The 27,226-nt window shown below is 43.3% G+C and overlaps 1 protein-coding gene and 1 long non-coding RNA gene across 6 annotated transcripts in view; one reads left to right on the top strand and one right to left on the bottom strand.

Annotated features, from left to right (window-relative positions):
• The first annotated feature begins 625 nt into the window (after positions 1-625).
• Positions 626-27,226, top strand: part of LOC134865976 (zinc finger protein 521-like) — a 91,428-nt gene continuing 64,827 nt past the window's right edge. For 4 of the 5 annotated variants that reach the window (XM_063885855.1, XM_063885853.1, XM_063885854.1 and 1 more), the window contains exons 1-3: positions 626-1,300; positions 8,191-8,247; positions 14,754-14,954. In XM_063885855.1, coding sequence (XP_063741925.1) covers positions 1,261-1,300; positions 8,191-8,247; positions 14,754-14,954 — 298 coding nt within the window. In that variant the 5' untranslated portion in view covers positions 626-1,260. The remainder of the gene's footprint in view (positions 1,301-8,190; positions 8,248-14,753; positions 14,955-27,226) is intronic. The other variant, XM_063885852.1, reaches the window with a different exon arrangement.
• On the bottom strand, positions 4,725-20,273 carry LOC134865977 (uncharacterized). The gene is made up of 3 exons (XR_010166010.1): positions 20,168-20,273; positions 11,861-12,001; positions 4,725-4,883 (listed from the first exon to the last, which is right to left on the bottom strand). It is a non-coding gene; the product is annotated as an uncharacterized LOC134865977 (long non-coding RNA).

Below are 27,226 nucleotides of genomic sequence, written 5' to 3'. Positions count from 1 at the left end.
GGCACTGTTTGACAAAAATAATCAATATATAATTTAATCGGAAAAAAATATATTTCCTTTATAAATACTATTTATTATAGTAAGTATTCAAATAATTAAGAGCATACAATATAGTAATCTTACTCGCAGTGAACAATAATGAAAAAAGAAAAAAATTCTGTAAACATTTCATTTAAAATTCTATACGTGCCATTGCATGTCATATATGTCAACAGTCACACAGAAAACGTATTTCTGCTTAACCATTTCTACCAGAAGGGGGACCAGTCCGTCTGCCGTAGACGGAGAGTGGCCGACCGCGAGCTGAGGCAGAGGAGACGCCAGGGTGAGCAAGCCGACTTTGGGTTTAGAGTTCGACTCCGGATCCGGGGACCAGCAGATCCAGCATTCCGCATCTTGCCATGATCCCTAGGATTTTAATCATGCCTCTCTGTCTGTGTGTGAGTGCAGGCAGGCTGACAATGATTTCCTCAGTGATTACGTACAGAGCGAGTCCCTGCGGGGTAGGGGCCCCCTCTGGAGCCATCCTGATGGCTTTGGGGGCCTTGCTTCCATTTTCCATTATTATGTGGACTACCGGAGCGACAGCGCAGTCCAAGACCTTGCAGGTTTGTGATGAGGAGGGAGCTTCCATCTTCTCTCTGCTTCTTCATCCTCTTTTAAGAGCAATTTAGACGTAGACTTAGATCAGATTCCGAACCTAATTCATGATTAGCTGACTGGAGTGAGTAAAGGAAGAGTCTATAATAGTTTTGTTGCTGTTAGGTGGATATGAAGTGAAAAGTGTTATTATCATTTTTCCTCCTTTTTTTTGGTTTTGTTGCAATTTTTTTGCACTCTCACAGGAGGCGTTTTGCTGATGTCTTTCTCACGCGGATGCATTTGAGATGAGATGCGAAAAGCGAATATTCCGCTTTTATTTCTAAACGAACATGCCTACACGCGTGTGTGTTTTCCCGGAGAATGGAAGCGCATGACGGGGATTACTGTATTCTCACACTTTTCCCGATACCCAGCTCAACTAAATAGAGTCGTCTATACCGATCGGGGTAATTGGATTTTATAACATCCACCTACTCAACACTAAATAACAGCAAACTCGTGTTTAGAGCGCACGGCAAGGGCTAAGTTGCATCTTTCTGTAATGGTAAAAAGGCAGCCGCGATTTTGGTCAGCGGAATTTAGAGAGACTACATCTTTAGACTATCCCGTGCACAAATTATCAGACACAAACTGAGCAACTTCAGCGTTTTCTATAGGATGTCGCGCCGCAAGCAAGCTAAGCCAAGATCACTGAAAGGTAAGTGATAAGCCTATGTTTGGTGGCTCTCAGAACATTTTATTTTAAGGTGATGACAAGTCTAGACGAGCATGAACTGAACTTATCGCTCACTGAAATGAAACTGTTTTTGAAAAAAAAACGCATTTCGAAGTGTTCTTCCTGTAATATTGCGCATGTAATCGACTGCATTTACGTACATGGCATCGGGGAAATGCTGTTCGGTTACAGTTCAGACTCTATTGTAATGATAGTTAAAGTGTAAGGGCAGGGCATGGATAATTTAGAGAGCAACAGCGCGACGCTGGCAAACATCTGGATGTGTTAAAGACGCTCCTGGTCGGAACTTAAGCCGTCTGATGGAATGGGGTGCAGAATCACGTGACCCCCCTGTCTGAGAAACTAAGGAGGAAACATTTTATATGTTGGGGAAAGGGAGGGCTGTGATATGTCTGTGAACAATAGTTAAAAGACAAATTAGTGGTAATGTTGAGTGCTAATTAGACACGTTCATTACAAAGTTGTAAACATCTGCATTTGTCAGTTAAAGCTTGAGAAAAACTGAACTTTTTTATTTCCCATATAAAATCTTAGTACAGCATATCAGGATATACAGAGCAGACAATGTGGATGATTGTTGTTGTTTTTCTCCTTTTCTTTGTTACTTTTTCTGTCATTTTTGAAATAGTTTGACTGCTGGTAATTCGACCGTGCAATTGTGTCTGAGGGTATGTGTGTGAGAGGGGGGAGGGAGAGGGAAATTGAGACAGAGCAACATGCATGAACACACACACGCACACATATTCACACACTACTTTTCTCCGTAGCATTTTGGTGGGGGAGCTGCTGGGGTTTGGAGGTTGAGCTCCAGTTCATCTGGCAGGCATTGTATTTTGCTCAGCAAATAATTGTCCACAATTTCACATTCCCAGCTTGTGGTCTGTGGACCCCTTTCTCTCTCCCCTTTCGTTCTCGGAAGTCTTCATCTCAAAGGAAGATTACATGGTCTGCGGTAGTACATTCATGCAGCCACCATTTTAAATCAATACCCAGGAGAGAGTGGAAATGTGAGTGCATGCACATCTCACAATTGTCACAATCTGTTTCCACACTGGTGCTGCTCTTTTCACAGTAAACAGCGCTATACATAGACCTCTTATTTTCCCAGACCAGATTGGCATTGACTGTTTTTTTGTTAGTTCGTTAGTTTGACAATTGCTATTCTCAAAAGACGCACCACTTAGATATAATCGTCTCCTGTAAGTAGACCTACATGCTACAAGTGTGTGTGTGTGTGTGTGTGTGTGTGTGTGTATATTCAGAACAACATCTGTCAAGATTTGTGTACATCTTTGTGTGCCAGAGAGAAGGAACGACAGGAGAAAATCAGCATGCAAATGAAGTCAGTGTGATGACATTGTTTGTTTTGTTATTGTCAGTAAAATTTAAATTGGAAAAATATGGTGCACAAAACACTCAGACTTTTATGTCCTCATACCCATTGCCGAAGCGGAGCAGAAATGCAGATACGTCATAGATATTTCCCTGTTTTGGATCAGACCCAAGGAAGGCCAAACAGATGTTATTTATTGTTCTTTGTCTATCTATTTCCTCTGGGACAGAATTACACTTATACAGATGTCCACAATAACTTTCCTTGTAATTAAAGAAAAAAAAGTAGCTTGACACTTGATTCTCCACTATTGCTTGCAAAAGATAGGAGTTTTTATTTTGTTTGTGGATTTTACAAATATATACATTGAGTTGATACAAAAGTGATACCTCTAAATTTGTGGCATATCCTTTTTACATGTGTCCTCATGCATGTGTGTGATCCTGTGTCTGCACATACTGTATGTTTTCACAGACAGAACACGGTTGCAGAGTTCAGGTTTCACTTTTATAGGTTGTCGTCTGCTGACTTGAGGCAGTGGTCAATGTGGACGGTGTTTTTTTTGCGCAAAAAGAACACTTTGTTCTGCGGAAGGGAAAATAAAAAGTGGTGCCGATTAAACATAGAGGGAAGGTAGGAACGGGCACCGTGTGCAGCATTTTAGGGACTGGCGTGGATAGTGGAGACATGGAGTGTATGCAGAGGAGATGAGAAAATAATGCTGTGACAGTTGGCACTCTTTTTCCCTTGTGTACCCCAACACACCCACTTCCTCCGTATTGGCTGCTTGTGGGAGTCAGAGGTTATGTTTTTGGTCCCATCGAGGAAAAGGGCAACATTACAAGTCCCGTTTCAATTAAGTCTGAGAGACAGATCCGGCTACGTTATTGCTTGGGGGAATAAATGGCACAGGACAAGACCATACATCATTCGCTTATATGCAAACACTTCACCCTAGCCACTGACATTTACTCAATCCCGAGCCTTCTACATTTCTCAACTGTAGGCACATTGTAATTTTGTTTTGATGTGCAGAGGCTTTGGGTCAGCACATTGCCTCAGTCAGACGTGAGCAGCGAGAAAGGAGGATCTCACTCCAAATCCTGCGTGTGATGACTGCCACGTTGCCTGTCCTACAGCACTTCCTGAATAATGTGAGGCTGGGTTGATATTTTCATTTGGAGCACAATTGACAGTCTTCAACCTGATGTGTTTATTGGCTGAGCAGGACGTTTCCAGATCTGTCATCCGCATATATAAATATATTTTCTCAGCCATTAAGTCAAATGTTTAGAGCTTGTCAGGAAATCAGCGCTGTGCCATGTACACCTTAAATATTTGATGTTTTTGAGGATCTGCAATTTGTCGCCACATGAGTAAGTTATGCTTGGCTAAAAAGTGAAAGGAAATATTATTTTACACTTAAAAATATAAAATCTCCATGTTTATTTATGAAATCGGTAGAAGGCCTTTAAAAAAATAAAGTTAACAAGATAGTCTGTTATGTTAAAATTCCTCTACTCTTGACTTGGTTTCCCCTTTTGTATCAGGTGAATAAAATGGCTTTTTAAATCTGATCCATCAAGAAAATATTAAATGTATAAATATCTTTTTTTTCCCATAATTTGAACGTTTTTATTTTATAGAAAAGAAACAGTCTGCGTTATGCCCAGAGATGCATAACTGCTTTCTCTCTCACTCTTTATAAGCATAGGCCTGTGAAACTAAAAGGTGTGCTGGATACTTTAAGAATAAGTATTTCTATGAATGAACTACTCAAAAACTCATTTGAATCTTTATTTAAAAAAAACCCTCAATTGAGTATGTTTAATGATAAATGTAATAAAGTCCTCTTGTTAATTTGAACAATTAAAACGCATGAACATATTACATCCAGCTCTATTTTTTCTCCCCTGTTAAAATGTCTGTTAACAGTTGCGTCATTTTTAGTTTATTGGAAGCTGCAGTATTCCAGTCTGTTCACAATTAATGATCTGTGGCATAACACCCATTAACACTTTTCTAATGTGACAGAAAAATATGGTTAGTATTATCATTAAGGAAATTATGATGGAGCCGTGGAAAAATCCCATTAGCATGGCTGTCAGTGCTCTTGACATGCCGCTCAGTGTGTTGGACTTGGTGTCGCGGGAGCTGGCCGATATCTCTTCTTACTCCATGGCATGTGTCTCTCTTGTTGTCATGGATTGTCTGCCACATGGAGAAACAGTTCTGATTCAGAGACAATGATTGATTTCCACCACTGCTGCAAAAAAATGATATGTTGCTAGGCTTATTTTATCCGTCTCATTTTCCTGTATAAATACCATTCATATTTTTTGGAAGCTAAATTTGCAATAATCGCATAATGAGATTATTGATTCATGACATTTCTTTATTGCTACTAGTTCATTTCTCTGCCCTCATGATTTGCTTATAGTACAAGAGTATATTTGTAGGATGACAAATATTATGCAACCTGATTAACATGCTCCTTTTTTATTGTAAATTATTTATGACACTAATCACCAGTTCAAATAATGCTCATTAAGAAAGTTATTCATGTGCAGTATGTGTCCTCCTCCCTCCCTCCCGGCCCTAATTGAGGAGGGTTGACCTCTTGACCTGAGCTAAATTGAGTTGTAGTCCCTGTGGCGAGTGTCTCCTTCCCGGTCAGTCAGGGCGGATTACACAGCCATTGTGTTCGGCACTGTATCGTCCAAGCTGGCTGTAACCAAGCAGATGAGTCAAGCATATCCAGGAACACACTCAGGGCTTTTTTTTGTCGGAAAAGTGCTGCGAGATACACACACACATACACACACACACACACACACATGCAGATTTACGTGGTGAGCCACAAATAAAAGCACAGGTTTGTACAGTAATTCTACATGCACGTACATATACACACTCTTCACTCCATTCTCCTACACAGCAGGAATTCATTTGATGGATTAGGAAAGGTCCAAGCTGCTGAGTTTGTCATGTTTTGCTTATTCATGTCTATTAAATCATTAGTTGTATGCAGGTGTGATGTATCACTGGCTGTGCTGGTGGAGATCAATCTGTTTTGTTTTTCTTAATTTCATATTATTTAGCTTTTTCCTAGCATCTTGTTTTATTTGCTTCTTGTTTAGCTCCCTTATCTGTACAAAATGAATTCATCCCTAAAAAGGAAATGTCCTGTCTTGGGGATTGTCACTGTCTAAATAATGACAGTAACTCTATGTTTAATTTTGTGTGTGGCCAGTGTGTTAATTAGTGGCCTTTAATGCTGTGCCACTTGTTGTGGGATTATGTCTTTGCTGCTCCGCGTTTTGAAAATCAAAGGAGCAGTGCTGAAATGCTCCCATGTGTGTTTGGTATTGTATCAACAAAACCTAGCAGCATGATTACAGTTTGTCACTGACTGAGTGATATAGTGTACCTTGTCAAACATTAATTAACTGATAGTAGTGATGCATTAACAACAATGTGAACTGAGTTATATTCACTTAAAGTCATTGTCATTAAGCAGTGAACGTGGGCTTCAGAGTTCTTTTAATTAAAACTGTCCAGCTATTTGATTTGCACTGTGCTGATTGTTGATCAAATGTCCAGCTAGTATGAGACATCACAGTAGTCTGCCCTTACTTGACAGCTCACCCTCTATGAGCGCTTCTAGGTAGCTATTAATTATCTAGAAGACAGGTGCAAATGAGAGGATTTTTTTGCACTGTGATGGAAGTTGTTAAACGAAAAAACTTTTAATAAGTTCACAGTGGTGACAAATCATCGCAAACTGCTCTAATGTTTAAGTTCTTATGGCATTGTGAAATAGAATTTTCTGCCTGAACTCCCTCATCTCACCAACAGGGACGGTAATCAAAACAAAAACCCCGGCTCCCACCACCAATCTCTGATGGAACCATGGGGGATTTATTAGGACCCCCGTCCCTAGCCCATTTAAATGATCCTAGATGCAAGGCGCTCAACAGTGCTGGAGAAACTCATTAAACTCTCAGGGCGTCAGTCACTAAGGCCTCCTTTAAAAAGGACAAGGATTCTGTGTTGGCTGATGCAGTTGTCCATGGTGGCTCCGAGGGATATAACTCCATGCCATCCAACTATGTCTATTCCATCACTTTTTAATAGATTTTGTTAATTAATTGCCAGACCTATGAAAGTTTGTTTAGCATATTTTTTGTGTACGTCAATTATAATAGTAACTAAGGGAAATGTATTTTCATTCAGAGACCTTTTCATATGCATTGAGCAAATCGTTTTTTCACACTGGTCGTTTTGAAGAAAAGCTTTTCATTCCAATTGCTTGGAATTTGGTTTTAGCTGGACCAGGCCTGACATCAAATCATAGTGCGTCCGTCATTTGCAATCTTCATAAGAAACAGCTCGACACTTTCCTCTCCATTTTTCACTGAGGTTTGACACCCTGCTTGACACTGACTCTTGCTCCCCTGAGGGGGCTTCTGCCACCATAGGATCCAGCCTTAATTATGCAAAGTACAGGATATTTTGTGCGATTTTAAAAGTGCGCCAGTTTCTGCTTTGGCAGTCAGTGCCACACTCCCCTACTGGGAGGTCCTGTCAGACTCCCCCTTCCTCTTTGCCCAGGAAAATGAAAGGCTAGAAAGAAAAGACATAATGGAGAATGCATTTCAACTGCAGGGGTGGAACGCAGAGGCGTAAGAAGTCCTCAGTGAGACCCTCATTTTACATGGAACAGGTGGGAGACTCTTTTGTTCTCTTCCCGCTGTTAAAATCCATTTCATTTCTCGTACTTGACAGGCCACAAGGAACTCTCACCAGTTCCAAAAAGACTCCAATGTAAAAGGTTCTTGCCTTTTTACTAAACAGAAGTCGTGTTTTTCAAGGCCATGCTGTTGTCAAAAAGTCAGAAGTGGTTTAGTTGCCATGCACCTAAATGAGCGGATTTCAGTGCCGGTCAAGCTGTCATTATTTTGTCAGCCATCCTGTTAAGACGAAAAAGCACTTTGCGGCCCGTTTGGTTACTATGACACGTAATGTGAATATATATTTCATGACTGTTTTTTTTTTTGGTATTAAGTTTGGATCACAGTCATCTTTAAGAAGTTCCATATTTATACTGGAATCTAAAATCGTGTTTTTGATACCCACCTAATTAATCTAACCTAGGCGGACTACACAACCTTCTTACAAATGCAGTCATCAAGGTGTTTTTACTTGGTCACTGTTGATGTTGGGAGGACGTTTCATGGGAGACGTTCATAATTCATCACGTCATTACCCAGTCCAATATGTTATTTACGTGGGTGGCTGTTTGCCTTGTTGCCAAACCTCATACATATGAAAGGCTTGTGTGGATTCCCAAACCACAGGTTGAGCTGTCGAAAGCTGTTGAAATCTCTTGGAGTTTCCATACAGAAAATCTCAACAGTAAATAATAAAAAAGAAGGAAATCTCAATGTGTCTGACTTGTTTTTCACAGTTAACTGTTTCTTTTCCTTCTTTTTCTCCCCCTTTTCTTTTCTGGCAGTAGAAGACAATGTGACAGAGGACCAGCACAGTCCTGGGCAGACTGCCATTCCAAGCGGTAATGCTCCATTTCATATTTCATCATTTTCTGCTGGAAAGTGGATCATGTTTCTGGATCTGTGTGCGTGTCTGTCCGTCTGCACATTTTTCGTTAGGTTTAGAATGATACGAACTATTTCCTGTTTTTGAGGTTTTCGTACTGTAAACGGCATGGTTGCATGTGTTTGTTTACGATAAGGGGCACATTGGTGCAGCTCTTCTGTGTTTGTGTGTTTGCATGCATGCATACATGCAGGTGCGCTTAAAGCTGTCCTTGTGTTTTTGTGTGTTCCTGCCGCTTTTTTAGACCCTTTGTTTCCCAACCGTCTGTATGATGTAGAATAGAGCTACCCAGATGAATGTGTCCTGTCTCCACGCGTGCCATTCACAGTGGCCCTCCAGGAATGGAGCGGTAATTCAGGTCAGGCTAGCAGAAAGCCCCCTATGAATGAAGCCTGCTCCTGATGCACCACACTGTATATTTTCATTTCATTTGTCTCTGGTAAAGGTTAAGTCTCAGGCGTGGTTATTTTAAACCCGATATGGATGGTTTTGCCCAGCAGGCTGGGGACCCTGAATATTCCTAGGCTGCCACATTAGTCCAGCATTTACCCATAGCTTTCTCTGCGCTCCTGTGCAAAATGCAGGAGCGTGCACCACTACAATAAGTCTGGGTTTTGTGTATTATTAGATGCATTGCATTATTCTTTGAGTATTTGTTTGTGATCTCTCGGCAGACCTACACTTAAATATGTATTGAGAGATGGATTAGAGATTCTTACATTGCTACAGAAGCCAGGCGTCTTGGAGTTTCTGATCCTTGGTGCTTTGGTGTGCTCATTGATTAGATATGCCTGTATTTTTTTTTTTTACATTTTCATTTGTCTCTGGAACAAGTAGATATCCATCTGCCGTTAAGTTACTGTGCATTGATAGGTAATGGTGGGTGGTTCTGCAGAAAGAAACAGTCTCCTTTGCCCCTCTAACCCCAGCTCAAGGGATGATGGACTGGGCATAAAAGGCAGACTTGCCTCGGAGACCTCCTGTCATCCAGAGCCAAAGTAGAGCTAATGAGTGTGCCTGATTACAACGACCCCCTCAGACACACGAATCTCCCCTCTCCCCATCCCTGCACCGCCTCTATCTCCAGAGTGAGGGGAGACAGCCGCCACATGATCGATGTCTGCCTGTGGAGAAATCAGGAGGGCGCACAAATTAATTTCTCACTTTCCTCATTTGACTTCGTCTGACTGATTTATTTTTTAACCCCCGCTCAGGATGCAGCTTGTAGAATGGTCAATGAGAAAAGTGTTGTTTGCAGGTTGTGCACTCTTAAGACGCTGGCAGCTTTCTTTTGCTGTTTTCCAATTATTCGCCTCCAACTTTCTTAATTGTAACAGCAGTAATTTAAACCTAGTTAAACCACTACCCAAACAAGCCCCTTTTTAATGTCAAATTGAGAGGCAGCGGAACAGCTTACCTGCTTTTCGTGCATTTGCCACTTTGACGGACATGGCCACAATAGCCATTAGACTTCTGACAAGCCAAGGGCTTAATCAGACATGGTGTCAAGATCAGCCTCATAAGTAGACCCCCAGTTGTGCTTTTCTGTGACTCTGCAAGTGTTCTGCAGGCCCGGCATCCTGTTTCTCATTCATGTTTGATATGTAGCAAAGGCAAAGGAGAAATGCTAACAAGAGGCCCTCTAAAAGATAGACAGTATTATGCATAGTATAGAGGGGCAGGAACAGTGCGATATCTGAGATTTAATGAGGCAGTGCGCTTTTTTTACCCAGAGTGTCGAGCAGGCTTAAGATCTGCAGCTTGGCTTTACCACTGCGCTGCCTGTGTGTAATTATAACCACATGCTCTGTGCTTTTCCTTCTCTCTTATATATACATCCCTGTCTTTTTTCTTTCTCTCTTTTTTTGCTCACGGCTATGTTAGATTGAGGTTGGCTTTTTTTTTTTTTTTTTGGAAGAGGTTGTCAGCTGTGTCAAAGAGGAGTGGACTGAGGCATAGAATAGAAGTGTTCTAGAGAGCTGAAGGAGTGTCTGGGTGGCAAGGTGCCGTAGTGTTTGGTGGTGTATAGCAGTGGTGCTGTGCCCTGCTCTGGCTGACGCTGCCCACAGATCAATGTACTGCAGGGCTCACTACAGCCGGAAGAGGAAAGGACTCTTTCACTCCACCACTTCAGAAAATCATATTCTCTATTATTCATTTCCTTTGATGTTTTACTGCACTAATGGCATAGCAAGGCGCTCCGTTCAATATTATCACTCCCTGTGAGAGCGCGAGTGAGACGGGTGAGAGAGAAATAGGAGAGCATTTGGTATGTTCAAATGTTGTTTCGCATTCAACGGCTTTGATTTCCTTTCTTCTTTGCACGCTCATATCTTTTTTTGGTGTAGACATTTTAATCGTGGATGATACCGTCTGCGTACCTGTGATTATATGTGTTGCTTCCTTCATATTGAGCTCTCCGTGTTGTCATTGTTTGTTCCGACTCCTGCATTTGGTTAGCACCTTTTCTATCTCTGTGCTCCTCTTATCTTTATCTCAGCATGCATTATAAATCTTCATAATTATAATGCTAACCCTGTGAGATATTTGTCATCACTTTGAGCTTGTAATGAATGAAATATCTTATGACAAATACTTCTACGAAACTACTTCAAATGTCAAATGCACCCTAATACTAAACAGCAATTAGTCCCTAATATGAATCAGGGGGACATGAATCAGATAACACCAACCATATGAACACAGACTCCCCCAATGCAAATTCACGAGGATCGTTAACAATCTGGCAAGTGTCAAGTGCACAGCCACGTCGTCAGATCATGACAATCTTTAATGATGGGGGATCAGTGGATGTGACGGTCTAAGTGGAGAGCCCCAAATCCCATCCACACAGAGGAGGATACACTCGGAGGCACATGTGGCATTAGAATGTAGTGTGACCTATATATGGCGGGTGCTCTGCAAAAGTTTTAGATTTTTAAATAATGAGGTGCCGGCAACCGTGTGAAGGTTATTCAATCTTAATGTCCTCCTATTTCTGACAGCCTCCCTCACTCTGATAAAGGAGCGTGCTCACCTTTGATCAGGCCCGCCAACATGTGTCGACAGAAGCTGCTTGCTGGTTAAAATAAATTCTTAATTCGAACTTGGGGGTGGGTGGTTGTAGAGTGGGTTGCCGTGGAGGGGGGCATCTTAGAATAAGGATCTCTGGGAAATTATGGAGAAATGTGGAGATGGGTGAGTTGTTAATGATGTTTTTGACACCAAGGTCTTTCATTGCACAAGGAAAGACCCTGAAGGAGCCAGACAAACTGTATCTAAAGGCCACTGAGATCTTCACCCTCAGTGGTTTCAAGCTTTTTGGGTTGACTATGGGGTTAGATTTAAATACATCTCAGTTTAAAACAGATGTAAGCCATCACATGTTGTATTAAAAAAAATTGCTCAACAACCACTACTCCACTTTTAGCAAATCAATATTTTATTTTCAAGCTTAATGTTTGACATAAAACTTCCAGCAATGTTAAAGTGGGTTAATGGTAAGAGTAACTGTTAAGGTCATAATCCTATTGAATTCTGCCTTTGCTGCCTGGCCACACTTTACCCACTTTCTTTCTTTGAATATTCCTTTACGTCCATGCTCTACTTCCTCTCCCTGTGGTCAAGTGTCTCCTCCTATCTCAGTGTGTGGGCCAGACAGTGGGGGGACGAGTAGCTTCCCTGCTAGGGACCACGAGTCCCTGGTGGGGCTGAGGGAGCAGAGAAGAGAATATCAATTAAAAGGTTATAAATATTTAAGAGCAGAAATATTCAATAATATAAGGGTGGGGGGTCCAAGGGACTCTTCAACTCACAAGATGAAAGTTGTGGCATGATAAATGTCACTATGCACCTTAACAGACAGTGTGTATATGATGGATGGACTCTGTCTCGGACAGATATTACATAGCTATAAAGATGTCAATCACCCTTCAGATATCCACTTTTTATTAGTACAAAACTAATGCGGTTTTAGTACCGTAAAGATTAAAAAGTCATCCTTTCAGTCAGATCATCATCATATTCCCCTTATGAATTATTTCTCAGTCTGAGCAACGATCATCTTACTTCGAGCTGACCGTATCAGAATATGGATCAGCAGTCCCTCTTGTATTTACCTGTCATACCAACATTGTCAAGCTGATTAAGAAAATTAACAAGGACGTCAGGCGTGATAAAAAATTCTCAATATGCCACACATCTTTCCCCCATATTCCATGTGTGATTGTCAGCCATTCCAAGCATGCTGGTATTGATCTGCTGTCCAGCCTGTAGAGACTGGTACAAGAGGATGTCCTGATCTGATGGATTACTGTATAAGGCCCAGAGGCGCAGGAACCTCAGTATTGATGTGGCTCTTTAATCCCAGGGTTGGACGTGACCTTGCCGGTGTCAAGCCCCCACCCTCCCTGCTTATTCTGCCCTAACCCTTTCAAACATGTAGTAGTTTACACTTCCAGCTCCACATCACTGTGGTGCAGCGGAGGTCACTGGGCTCGAGCAAGAGCCCTGACACAGCTTGGTTTAACTGTACAGTAAGATGCAGCTGAAACTTGTCAGATGAATTAAGAGACTAAGTGAGAAACTCAGAAGTTTTATTTTGGATCAATTTAATTTCTCTGAAAAATGTGAAAATACCCAATATGAACGAAAGATTAAAATGCATGTGCGTTCTGCACTGGTAAATGCATATTTTATTACATGCAAAACATTAAATGCTTAAATGTAGCAATCAGTTATTTATTCTGACAGGACTGAGCTGTAATATTAGAGAAATTAATGATTCATAAAGGCCATTCGAAAGAAATATCAAAGTCTTAAGCTCCTCTACAGGCACCCTGTAAAAAAAGGTGCGTATTGTGAATTCTGTGTCTGTGGATGAATCATCATTAGTTTATATTGTGTGGCTTTTGGCCTCAGTCAGAAGTGTTTCCCCCCAGAGCAAGAAAGGCCTGCATCTGTGAGGATTGGGTTGGGATTTTCATTTTCTTGAAACACCTTCTGTTCTGTTCTGCATGGTCCCACTGGGGACCACAGTGCAGATATTTTTAGAGGGCATGTTCCGAGAGCCTCAGTCGCCAAGAGGGAAGGACAATGGAGGGTGTGATGTTACATCAATACTTGGCGCAAGTGGGGGAAAGGAAAAATCCTGGGTGGCCTTGATGAGTTCTGGAACATCTTTCCTCAAGGAATTTCACAGATTAAGAGCACCCTACTAAAGGAGGATTTAAAATGGCCGCCCCTTTGTATAGACACCCAGTTTATACCCACACCTGCTTGCATTGGCGCCACACACACCTTTATCCTCAAGCACTGTTAACTGTGTGATAGGCAAAAAAAAAAACAAGCTTCCTGCTACCATTCCCCTCCGGAGTTTCAGGACAAGCTGAGGAACACTTGCATCAGTGGGGCTTAAAATGGCTGCCAGTAAAGTGCAAGGGCTCTTCTCCCCCACAAAGCCTAAACCAGGGTGACATGATTGTCTGATTGTAAGTATGGCTTTTTAATCAGTCTTATTGTGAAGTGTAATGGTCACAGCAGGGGAGAAAGAGGGCTGCAGGCCATGCTGCCTATTTATAAGATACACAGTTAAGCCACAGTTACTATGCTTCTGATGGAAGATGTTTATGGTGTGCTGTGCGTGAACAATGCAAGGTTTGATTTGTTGTCCGAATATTTAAGCATCATGTGAAGAACTTCAGATTATCTTGAAAGATGATTCCTAGTCCTGGTTCTGTCGCCCACCCCTGGCACTGCTGCAGCACAAAGCCAACAAGAGACAAAACTGCAGATGGATTGAAGAATATTGATGTGTGCGACCCGCGGCTGCCTGCAAGCAAGGCTGAATAATTTAGGGAAGTGTGTCGTGACGGCAGCCTAACACACACCAATCTCATTTTCCTGTGTCTTACTGTGCTACGCTCCATACATCCACTGTTCTGGCCTAGATGTCTGGATATTATGGCAAGGTCCGTCTCCTTTGATAGACGCTGACTGATGCAATTCAGCACTCACTGGCAGGATTTCATATTTCTTTGGTCGAGCCAAAACTGCAATCCAGGATTTATTAACTACACATATTCCCATCAGTCTAGTTTCATATACTGAAGTTTTGCTTGGGTGAAGCAGGGCAAACACAACGTAAAACCATTTCTAATAACAGAGGTGTGTGTGTGCATGTGTGTATTGGATTACTGTGTGTGTGAGCATCGTGCCACCTTGTGAGTGTGTGTGTCTGTATATCTCTCACCCTCACCTGCCCAACACTTCTGTTATGGCATGAGTGGTTGAGTTACAGCGGCCCAAATTGAACCTGCATTTTTATTACAGCTTTTATTATTGTTTTTATTAAATCCAGAGTCTAGAAATCCATTTTATTGTCACCCAGAGGAAGCTGTAGTACCTCACTGTGTGGGTCACCCCTCTGACTATGTGGTGCTGTCATTTCCTGTGGCTCGGCAGATCCAGAGTGCGCCCTCGAGAGGGCGGCGGAGGATGGTGAGACCGGGCGTCTGAGGAAGAGGCTGCTGTCTCCAGAGGAAGGAGAAGAGGGAGAGGAAGACGACGAAGAGACCGCGCTGCACAGCTGCGACAGCTGCCGGCAGGTGTTCGAGTCGCTGAGCGATCTCACCGAACACAAGATTAATCAATGCCAGCTGACAGGTAAACAACGTTCAACCCACCGAGCCTCCCCTCCACTCTGCCACTCAGCTCTTCTCCCACTCCCACTCTCACTCTATGCCTTCACCAGAAAATATGCCACACTATGTGTGTTAGTACACTGCACCAAGGGGAGCACAACACCAGACTACCAGTTTCCTTGGTAGATTTCCAACATCACAGACACACATGCAGGCCTCACACACATAGAACAGTATTTATACGTGCTGTACATCAATATCTACAGGCGTGACATGCTCCATGTGTCCTATAATACATCACTGTAGGCTACCGTGTGTATTTATAGTATGTGCGTTTTGTCCTTGCCTGTTTTCAGTGTAATATTGTACAAAGCTCTATACTAATTCTAACATTTCACTTAAGTGTAACTTGTGGCTACGAGGTCCCACAGTAACCAGACCACCAACTGGAAACAGATCCTCGCTCCAGGAAAGTCCCTCACTGGTCCCAATGTTAGCTGGCTGCAGTAGTATTACCTAGTGGGACTGAAAGAGAAGATGCCATTGGCAGACTCTGTCATTGACCTGTTGATGGATGAGTAGTGCTATAAATATCATGACAAGGTGGCAGACAGAACTAATGATGTGAACTGAAGGTTTCCATGTGCTTCTCCTGGACTTGCTGTCCTCCTTTGCACGTCCTCATGGGCCCCCATTCAGAAACACCACCTGACACACATTTCCAAATTTCGCACATGGGCATAGGCCTTACTATGTTGTTTAGAAACAGAATATGAACAGGCTTAAATGTAAAGATACTGTTTCTGATGTAGTACAGAAGTTATTCAAAGCGAATTCAAAACATTGGTTATGAGAAATCGAGGCAAGTCTCTTTTCTGTTTACATTCAAGACCAGTTTGATTTCATATTTTACAACCCGCAATCAGCAAGCCACAAATTATAGGGTAGATATCCCAGGAGTTTTACAAAGAGTTTCCATTAGTGTGTGTGTGTGTGTGTGTGTGTGTGTGTGTGTGTGTGTGTGTGTGTGTGTGTGTGTGTGTGTGTGTGTGTGTGTGTGTGTGTGTGTGTGTGTGTGTGTGTGTGTGTGTGTGTGTGTGTGTGTGTGTGTGTGTGTGTGTGTGTGTGTGTGTGTGTGTGTGTGTGTGTGTGTGTGTGTGTGTGTGTGTGTGTGTGTGTGTGTGTGTGTGTGTGTGTGTGTGTGTGTGTGTGTGTGTGTGTGTGTGTTCATTTAAGCAGTAATGCATGCTTGTCCATTGTAAGAGAGACTGTATATGCAGGCATGCATGTTAACGTGTATGTATGTCTCCGGTTTGCTCATGTGTGTGCAAATTTGATGTGACGCTCAGTCTACACAAGGTGTAAAAATCAATGCACTGTTCACTTTCACATTACTGTCATCCGACAAAAGCATTCATCTGTCTGAATGAAAGTGCAGCACCTCCTGTCACCATTTAAAAAATGTAACACCTAATTCTATCAAGCTAGCACAAAAATGTAGACGGTCTGTTTGGGAAACTGAAGAATAAAAAACACAAAGGGTATTATTAACTCTTAGGGTGAAGGGCTCTTACAGTGCTTACATTAAAATGATCTGTTTTACTTTGTTAGAATTACTTAATTCTAGAGAGCGCCAGTTATAAGAGTTGAGTGTTTGGTTCAGGATCACTTTTTTTATGCTCAGCACCGCAGTAATGTGGTCATGACTGATTCAGCCATATTTTTTCAATAATAAGCCTGGCTTTTATAAATGTCAATCTTACGGACAAATAACTCTTAATTGCTCAATGATGGAAAAAACACAGTTTGGATAAGAGCCCCTGTGGAAACTAAACAAAAGAATCTAATTGCCATTAGGGTATTGTGATTGCGCAGAAACACTCTATTAGTATTCAAACACAGTGGGAGAAAAGAAACTTCTAGATGGCATACTAAGTACTTTGAATGTGTGAGTGTGTGTTTGTGTATTCTCTGGAATATGGGAGGAGATTTCCTATGTGGCATTATGTAGACATCCATGACCAATTAATCTGCCTTACATCAAGTCTCTGCTCACAGATGGATCCTTTATTAGAACCAGTTTCTAATCAACCACCAGCACCTGCTAAACCCTGATTTTTTACGATTTCAAATGTTTTAATTTTTGGTAAACAAATTGCAGAGCTTGACTGAAACCAATCTACATGGACATTTTTCTTGCTGTTTGCTGACAGAATTCAGCTCTTTTTTCCCCCAGCCGATATCCCATAAGCATTAATACACAGTATTACCAGACCCAGACATGGCCATAGTAACGCACTGCTTCACATGTTTATTCTGGGCCTCATCTATGTTCTACTGTAAAACGCAAATGTCACCACAGAAAGTCTAAACTGATTCTAGCTGCATGTCGACCACGCCCGATGGACAGAGAGAAAAGAGAAAGATGTTGCATGTCACTGCGATCAATGGCGGCCATTGTCTCCCCCCCGCCTGGCAGAGGTATAACACCTTTCCATGCACTTAAGCCGTGACCACTGCAGTGCGCTAAGGGAGCGCATGGGTATGGATTGCCTCGTGTCCCTGATGCGATCGGTGCTATTGATCGCACTAATGCTGGACTGCGGAGGAAGGCGAGAGTCTGAGAAAGGGAGCGAGGGAGAAGGGGAGAGAGAAAGAGAGAGTGCTGCAGGAATGTGTCCCCAGAGAGCCCGTCTTGGGCTGGGGCAGGGCTTCAGGAATGCTCCCCAGGAGATCCCAGTGAAGGCTAGGGCAGGGCTGGAAGAATGCTCCTCTAGAGAGTTGAGAGTGGAGGCTGGCTGGGGCAGGGCTAGAGGAATGTTCCCCCAGAGCACCCCTTTAACTCTGGAGCAGAAGTGGAGGGGCTCCACAGGGGGAGAGCGCTTCCCCGTCCCCCCTCCGGCTCCAGGATGGCTGCGGATCAGGTTTCCGTGTGGGGATCAGCATCCTGCCGACAGGGCTTTAGGCTGCCCTGGGGAGGAGACAGGAGGCTAGAGGCACTGCTATTCCATAGGCCTTTCCAAAAACACTTCACAATTGCTTTGTCTCAGTATCTCACTGTAATGTCTGTGCACCCTAGTATTGTTACTGATCGTTCATGAAGAAAGAGAAACAGTGTCTACAGTTTGACTTTTGTTCTCAGTTGGCACAAGACGCGTTCATCTGCTTGAGATGAGATTGCAATAGCAGGCAAGGAAACATGCCCTCAGACTTACTCGCAAACCTTGCTCCTCAGCTCATTTTAACTTGTGTTTACTAGCTAGCCCACACTGTAAATAAAAATAACACTTCTAGCCGAGAGTTTATTTCGAAAGATTGCATTTTCACAAAGCCTTTCACAGTCCGTTTCCAATTCGGTGTCTCTGAAGGTATTTGAATAGGCCATTGCACACATGGGCTGTCAGCCTGGTGGCCATTCTTTCATTACGGGTCCAGCTCCCTTGAGCAACACCTTTTCTTGTGTCCTTCACTAGAGGAGGGGCATGGCTGCTCCCCCCGGAGAGCTCTGTGCCCTGCTATTTTAACCCTCTGTGAGATGACCTTTTTAATAAGTGTCTTTCTCTGTTTTCCTGCCGGCCACTGTGCGAGCAAACAGAGCATGTCTTCTGCTTCGCTCAGATAAAGGAATCAATCAGAGAGGGTGCAACTGAAAAAGAGGGAGTGATAACTGGGCCATATATGGATTTATATTATGTAGATTTCCCCTTTCTTCTTCCCTGTAGACATAGCAAAATGCACTCAGCTTCAATAAAATACATTTCAGATTTATGAGAAAAATACAAATGAAATAATAATACTCTGTGAAAAACAATAAGATCCCCCCACAATGAAGAGGTTGGTAATATGATAGAAATAGTTTAGACAAATTTCTAATATGAAGGCTTTGTCTGCGATTGTGAACCAGAGCATTTTTTAAACCCACCGATATGTTTTCCCCTTTCCATTCCAAACCACGACATGTTTGTTTGAAGTGTATGAATTCATTTACATCAAGTCGTTGGGTCAGCAGCATGGAAACATTCAGTCATACCCTCAACTATGAACAGGCTCCTGGCAGTCTATGTTTTCTACTAACCATTTCCAACGGGCTCCTATTGGTTGTACAAGGTTTTTTCAACTAACTTTGTGTATTGATCCAACAGCTGCTTTGTGGCTGCCAAGAAGAACGTGCCAAACTGCAAAGACTTTATTCGCTTCAAAAGGGCTCACATAAGAGGAAAGCGACATGAGCAAGACCTGATTAGCCGAACTCTGAGCCACTGCTGTTCATCAGAAATTCTACTGTGTTTTTGCCGGGGCGTCTTGCGACATCCTGGTACAAAGAGCAGCACACTGATTACAAGGCTTTGAAAGGAGGAGAGGCGGTCAGGGGAGAATAGCTACTTCTAGCACAACGCAGCCACTGAAAAGAGACCTCATGCTAGAGTGAGCTCTCAGAATTGGGCTTGAGTCTTTCCTGTATGTATGCGTCTGTGTGGGGGGCATGTTGTATGCGAGTGTCTATGGGAAAAAGAGCAATAGGTAGAGAGAGGCAGAGAAAGAAAGGGAGTATTAAAGTAGATGTTTAACTCCACGGCGTAGCATCCCTGTGCGTTTTCCCTCTGTGCGACAGTGCCAGCAACGTTAACAGGAGTGTCATTAGGAATTCAAAGCATATGCCCTCGTGAGGACGCCCTCTTTCTCTCTCCCCAGTGCTTGACACCGCACACATTATGCACTGTATAAAGTATTTATTGGTCTTTGTCAGACGAGGACTGCATTTTATGCAGAAAAACAATCAAAAATAAGAATAGAGGGGCCCTTGGGTTTGCTTGTGTTTGTGTGTTAATGGCAGAGTTGATGATGGCCAGCACTACATCTCCTTAATTTCTGTTATTAACCGGTTTTAAAACACTCAGTCTCCCATGTATTTGCTTGCTCAATCAGTCATCCAGAAACACGAAGACACTTGATATTGGGCACATGTGCACACATGCTCCCTCTCAGCACCTGCGTGCTTGCGCTTTGTATTTTAGACAACACATAATTCATTGCCCAAGAGGGTAAACACATGCTGTGACTTGATCCAGTTGACCTCTTTCTTAAGTAGGTAGCCACAATAGCAGGGGTGACATGGACAAAACAGAGATAATCTCATGTACTCACCTGAAGCTACAAGCAATGTGTGAAAAACTAAATCAACAACATTGTTATTTTCCCCCTCCACTACGTAGCATCCCTTTTGAAACTACTTACTTCAGTCGAATGACAAAGACCTGGTCATGGAGCAGTTGTCTCTGCATCTCTTACTCTCTTCATCTCTCCCTGGCCCTGGCTCTGCCTGCTCTTTGTTCACTCTCTTCCTCAGCCTGCAAATCTTTTTCAGCGGCACAAGCAGAAGAATGGCACATTAAATCTTAATAGGACTGCGTCTGGCCGTGTTGAATTGCAGAGCGTGTTAAGCCGGCGCTTTCCTCCCCCTTGGCACACGCTCGTGGAAGTGGAAAACAATTGAATAAAAGAAACCGCTCCCTCCCTCTGTAACACAAGTGACTTCGGCTGCCCTGCTGAAGCTATGAGAATGAACCGACTGCAGCTCACAAATGGCGTAAGCCCTTGCTTAGAGACTGTAACATAAATGGCATTAGTCCTTTTTTGAAATGCAGGGATATACACTGGAAGGTAGAGACAGGATTTACCTGACAACCCACAATGTAGCTGTTGCATATTTCCATTTCAATGACAGTTGAAAAATACTATGCCATTAAAACTCAGCACTTATATTTGAATAGCCTGTTGGTCGAGGAAACGTATAATAGAGTATTAAGTATTGAGTAGTAAGAGGACAAAATTAGCCAGGAGAGACAAAGTGAAATATATTGAGACATGGGAAGAGGAGAGATAGAAAGGGGGAAGGGTAAAAGACAAAGAAGTGAGGAGAGACACAGTCAAGGAAGGAGAAAGCCAATCTTAGCAGCAGCAGCAGCAGCAGCGATGTGAGTCCAGCCTGCTTTGTAAGGCAGTCAGAGGTGGTAATTAGCCAGTGATGAGTTGACTGGTTGTGTGTCCAGTGCACGGCACTGCTGGGTGGGGCTGTGGGAGGTAGATAAGGCCAGCCGTGGGCTTATCTCTGAGAAGGACAGGCACCAGGCCTGCCAGGCAAATCCACCCACAGACCAGCTGCATTTTATTAACAACATCATTAATGCCAGACAGGTTATGTGCGGTGGTTCGGAAGAGAGACAGGAAAAAGTAAAAAACAAATAAAGTCTCAATTCCTGCTTGGCCGGCCAGTCTAAAGTACATACGCACCGGTTGACGTGTTTTGAAAGCATGGAGCTCGTGGAGATGTTTACCAGGTAGGCAGCCAACAGAAGGGCACGGAGAGCGAGCTTGGATCTTACCTCTGGGTTTTGCTCACTCTCCTCTGGGTCCCTAGAATTCAAATGATTTTCTTTTTTCTTTTTCAAACGTGGGACTGCTCACCAGAATAATGATGAAGCAAATACAGAGAAACATAACTAGGCACAAAGAAAAGGCAAACATTTATTTGAAAAACTTTATGGACATTCAGGACTCAGTAAGGTGTGTTTAGGTTGGTTTATTTGTACCCTTTTTCAATAATCAAATGTATGAATACTCCAAAAATGCAAATATATTAGGAAGGGTTTTTTTTTTCTTTCTTTTGTTTGCAGTAATCCAATTTCTTTGATCAGATGGCACCTTAACACCTGTCTGGTGTGTTATGTTGCAAATGAGCATTAATTTGCTGTGGATTGATTTGATAAACAATTGCGTGAAATGCTTAACATGAACAAACACTTGCTTTGTAATTAACACTCGGTATTAGCATATCAAATGCCAAAGAGCTTTTCAATGGCATGATTCCCTAGGATAATTCAGACCAGGCCTCTACAGGATATAACATGGCTATGAGACAAAGAAAAGTTCACCAATCAAGATGTACCTCATTCAAAGACACCTTAAAGACACATCTATGGGCCTTTGAATCATGTCAATACTCCCCAATGAAAAGGTCATAGGATTTACTTTATGTCTGTGTGGAAATGTTCTGCACATTGATCCCCAAAGGGCTTTTTCCTTCGATGGCTTTTGCCCAACTTGCCTGTAATGGGAGGAAAGGAAGGAGGGAGATGGAGGGCGGTGGAAAGAGTGACCAGTCCGACAGGTTTATGTCTCCCACCAGGCTGAGCTCCATGGAGTGGGCCCACAGGAAGGAGCGGAGCCAGCTGTGACGGCATCCTGTTAGCCACTGTGGTTTAGAAACTTTGGGGCTACACTATCACCGACTTAACATTACGCCCCCCTTTCCTCTACCCCTCCCTGGGGTTGTTTTTGTTGGCCAGGGGGTAGTGTTAGGGTGGGGGCTACTATAGAGCTCTGTGGAACAGCCGCTCCTATACTTCAGGATACAGGGAGTCGAACCACCCACAAGGACAGGGATTCTCAAATATCATGTGAAGTAACACATTTGTTCTTTAGTGCTAATTGCCATTTTCGGACTTGAAGGTGGGTTCATAAATTTAGTTTTATGGGCAGGATGGGTGTCGTTTAAGGTCTCCAAGGCCACCAGCTGGACTATGCTTTGGCAGAGGGAACATTGTGTGTCGGTACAGAACGTAATGGTTTGACAGTAAAGCCGTGCTGTCAGGTAATACAGAGATTTCCTCTTAATGTTAAGAGCAGTGGACAGTGGGGGGTCCACACCACTGAGAATGTAAAGGTCATCTAATCTATTCCAACTCCAACCTGCCAGGCTGATCGATCATCCTGTAGGAGTCAATCGATTTGATCAGAGAGCCTCTCCTAAGAGATGGCCTCCCAACGAGTGGCTGGGATTCTGCGGAAGGCTGCGAGCGTGCCAGCTTGGTACGTGTCTCCGCGATCAACAAGACATTACAATACCTGAATAAATAGTAACACGCCACTTGTAGTATCCATTCTCTAAATACGCTACAGATTTACGACCACAAAGAACATGCAACTGTTACTATCACTTCATCATGCAATCTGGCTTAATCTATATGCATTGCGTGTGCACCAAAATCAGATCAAAAAACTGCTGGACTGACAGCCAAGAGATATTGGGCCATAGTAAACAGAGTGGTAATCTGTATATTAGGACATTATGTGCCCCCAGTCAAAGCATGATGCATCTTTCACATCATGAACTTGGTTTGTAGAACATACCCCACAAACAAAGTCAACATACAAAACCATCGTGTGATTGGATTTTAATCCAATTGCATTATTATTCAGGCCTCCCATTGGCCATTCATTACTCTCACATGGAGCCTGTGTGGGTTGTTATCACCAAATCAGGCTCAGGACTGTATTCTGGAGAGCATGCTTTCGTTTGCATCCTTTAAACCCTATGAGCCTTCCCTCTCTCCGGGCCCGCCAACGGAATACCTAATTCCAAAGTAAACTGATTGCTCTCTCCAACAAGATTACGCTGTGATGATGTTAGCCAAATGAGACCGCTATACGGATGCAACCAGGGCAGGCAAGGATGCTTACCGCAAGATGACTGATCAGCATGTTAAGAGAAACGAGGTTGGTTAAAAAAAAAAAAAGGAGGTGAAAACGAGGGATAGAAATCGAAAGAGTGTTAGAGAGTTGTGAGCGTGGGGGTAAGCAGAAATGTAATTTGCTTCTCACCTCAGGCGACTGGGCTCTGAGGCCAGTAAATATGCAAACAAGCTGAGCCTGGCCATCAATATGAAGACCCTAGATGATTACTAATCTCCACCACAGAAGTAGATTGAGGACTGTTCAGCAACGCCATGCATCATGAGAGAAAAAAAAGATAGAGGTTAGAGTCCAAACTACATCTCCATATTGGCCCACAACATTATGCGCAACTAGAGTTATGGGTATATTTGACCTTCAGTTTGAGATATACTACCCGCATTTATGATGCATACAAATCAGCAGTACTGCACCATTAAAAAAATATAGCTGTCCTAGACCTATGGATACCTGAATCTTACATAAATATAATTCTGGAACTAATTCCATAACTTCTCGGTAACTTTGAACCTTGTTCTCAACTCACCCCTGTCTTTTCATCATGGAGAACTCCTTGTCTGATATGAGCTCCTAGACGTGAGGCACAGTAGTTTACCAGCCCATTGTCATTCCCCATCCGTAATCCGGGATAAAAAAACCTATGGGACATGGTCCAGGCTGGAGTCATTAGGTGTGTGCGTGGCTTACTCAGACGGCTAGATAAACCAGATGCCTCGGGATGGCCAGGGGTCATCTCTCTGTGAGAACAAGTTGTTGATGTCCTTGTTTCTCTCTACCTCTTCTTCCCCGCAATCCTTCTTTCGCTCCTGTTCATCATTCCTTCTCTTGCTTTCTTTCGTTCTGTCTCTCCCTTGATTGTTCTGCACAGTCATCTCAAACATAGAGGTCCGTGTTGGAGCTTAGCAGTCGAAGAACCTGTCAGCTAAAGGGAAGGAGAAAAGACAGACAGGAGAACTGTCTTTGGCCCTAGGTTGAATGCCTGAGGGTGTACTACTTGTGGAGGATAGTTAGTGCAGCAGGATGTACCACAGTCCGCAGGTGAATCCTCTCATTTTGGGAGACTTAATGCGTTTGAATCCTCACTTCTGGGGGGGGGGGGGGGGACACAAGACTATCTTTATTGACGTTAAATTAAAGAGAGTCTTGTCTTTAATTTAATGTAAAGACAAGACAAGACTGTCTTTAATTTACGTAGATTATTGTTTGACTTTTTGAAAACCAACATGGAATGCAGTAAAAGTTTTCATTTTTTATTCTGTATTTCTACATACAGCAGGAGAGCGATGTAAGAGAAATATATATATTCTAAGAATGTCTTCCCAGTCCTAAACATAATTGACTATTCCTTGTATTTTAGAGAGTGTTTCCAGCATTGAGCTTTACCCTCTGCAGTGAGTGCACAAGGCTTGAGGATGTTTACCTGGCATGGTGCCTGTTGTAGCTGCCCTCCTGTTGAGGAAAAGCAGGTCAGGCTATAACTTTGTGTTTGTTTGTACATGTGAGCATTTGAGCATTTTTTGTGGGTGTGCATATGTTCGAGGATTTGTGTGTGTTTTTAAAAAGGGGGAGATCATTAGGATGTAAAAGGTCAGAGAGCACATTCTATTCAGCCAAGAAAAAAAGGCCATATGAATCTCCAATGTAAGCATTTATTTTTCCGGAGCAGATAGGATTGGTGGGTATTGGGATGTTGGGGGGTGGGTAACTGAACTCTCCAGCCAACTAACCATCCATCTTCCCCCTCTCTATCCCTCTGTTAATGTTCTCATTCAGGCATTTATCCATCCTTGCCCGTGGCCAAAGGTCCATGTCTCTTTGTGGCCCTGATAATCTAGACCAATTTCCTCTGCAATTTATTTCCCAGCCAACCACCCACCTGGTCAAGCAGCATCAGGCTTCTCAAGGTAGAACCACTCATCCCAGCAAGCCCCTTTCCACCAATCACATCCTGTTTTTACTCCTAAAGCCTCAGATCTTTTGTGTTTGAAGTTTCAGTTCACTACTGGAGTGATGCAACCTTTCCTCTTTACTTTTCTTTAAACTCTGGTGCATTCAACAGACAGTGTTTACCTCTAATGTCCTTACCCTTCTTTGTCTTTGTTTTCTGTTATTATCTCCCATTTCTATCCGTGTCTCTTTCTCTCGCCTCTCCTTTTCCTTTCTTTCTATCCCTCCCTCCCTCCATCCTGTCATGGCTCTTCAGTATTCTGCTGCTGTCTTGTGTGGAGTGATTTTGCCCAGACACGTCTGGCTCTGGGTAAAGTGCGGTCCCCAGAGAGCGCGCTCCGCAGCCCCCAGGTCGCCGGCACCATGAATACATTATGATCCCCATTTCCATCCTGTTGCCACGGCAGCACTTTTGGAGCCGCAGGGCGATTAAGACGTGTGCTGTCGATATCCTGATAGGAGCAAAAGTTGGATCTGGAAGCTGGCCTTTGATCAGATTCCACAGTCCTGCCTGCTATTGGTGGCTTCATACAGGAAGACAAAGAGGAGGTCTTTTGGTCTTCTTATTGGTTTGACAGGCTCACCTGCTGTACATAAGCAAACCATGCATCCTCAAGCTCTTTTTTCCCACCTCTCCGATTTATCTCTTTTCCTGCCTGAAACCATTTCCCTCCCTTATTCTCACTTCCGTTGCTCCTCCCCGTCACCGCAGTTCAGCTAAGGCAGCATTATACGCAGTCTCCCTCCGCTCTCTGATATTCTGCTTTCCTCACAAAGGAAGCAACTCCCTTACCTTTTATTGTTTCCTTTTTTTCTTTCGGGGATGATGTATAAAACATGGTGCCTCAGGTAGAGGATGTTGGGTAGGAAGCCATGTCCCCCTAAATGGCCAGCCGTGTGCATGCGCCTAACACTTCACTGAGCAATCTGTCAACATGTCAGCAACACATGTTTTGTAAAAAGCCTCTGGTGGGAGCCAGGGGAAAAAAGGCACTCCTGCCAGACCAGAGAGGAAATGCTTTTTTCTCCTCTATGCAGTGGATTTTCTATTGCTGGTGCTCAGTCCCATGGGCCCCCCACCACCACCCTCCCCTCCCCCACACATACACCCGTTGTCTGCACTTCAGAAATTTGAACTGGGGACCCTCGAGGGGGTTTACTGGGAGGGTGGGGGTGGGCTGCGAGGGAGGGGCTGCCTCTTTTTCAGAGCGTATGAAATTGTGAAGGTATATTGTGGCAGGTCCCCAAGCGGTCTTTTCTAATACCTGAGTTTCTGGCGAAGCTGGAAATTACCAGCGGCTCCCCCGAGGGACGGCTTTATCCACACCAGGAAGGGGAGCAGAACTCAGTGGGGAGGTTACTTAATGCATGGCTGAAATAAAAGAATTTCTGAGACAGAGGCTGAAAAGCAAGCTTTTTTCTCTTTCAACCCCCCCTAGCTCCCATTCCCTCTCCCTCTCTCTTCCTCCCCAGTAGTATAGTTTACTACTCTCTGCCTTCTCTTGAAGGGTTCTAGTTTAATAAACTTTCAGAGGATCCTGCTGGTGCAGACAGCTAGACAAATACCCTTGTGTGTTCTCTTTTGTCGGAGACACAGCTTTTTGTTATGTTCTTGCAAATTTGATTTCTCCCTCTGTCTTTCGTTTTCTCTGCCGCCCTCTCTCTCTATCCCTTTCTACATTTGTCTTCATCTCCCTCGTCCTCCTCTCCCTTTCTGTCTCCCTCTTTCGACACACACACACACACACACACACACACACACACACACACACACACACACACACACACACACACACACACACACACACACACACA

Source organism: Eleginops maclovinus, chromosome 6 (assembly GCF_036324505.1).
Source record: "Eleginops maclovinus isolate JMC-PN-2008 ecotype Puerto Natales chromosome 6, JC_Emac_rtc_rv5, whole genome shotgun sequence".
Taxonomy (NCBI): Eukaryota; Metazoa; Chordata; class Actinopteri; order Perciformes; family Eleginopidae; genus Eleginops; species Eleginops maclovinus.
The sequence above is the reverse complement of the archived record's forward strand: the minus strand, read 5'-3'. Positions and strand labels throughout refer to the sequence as shown.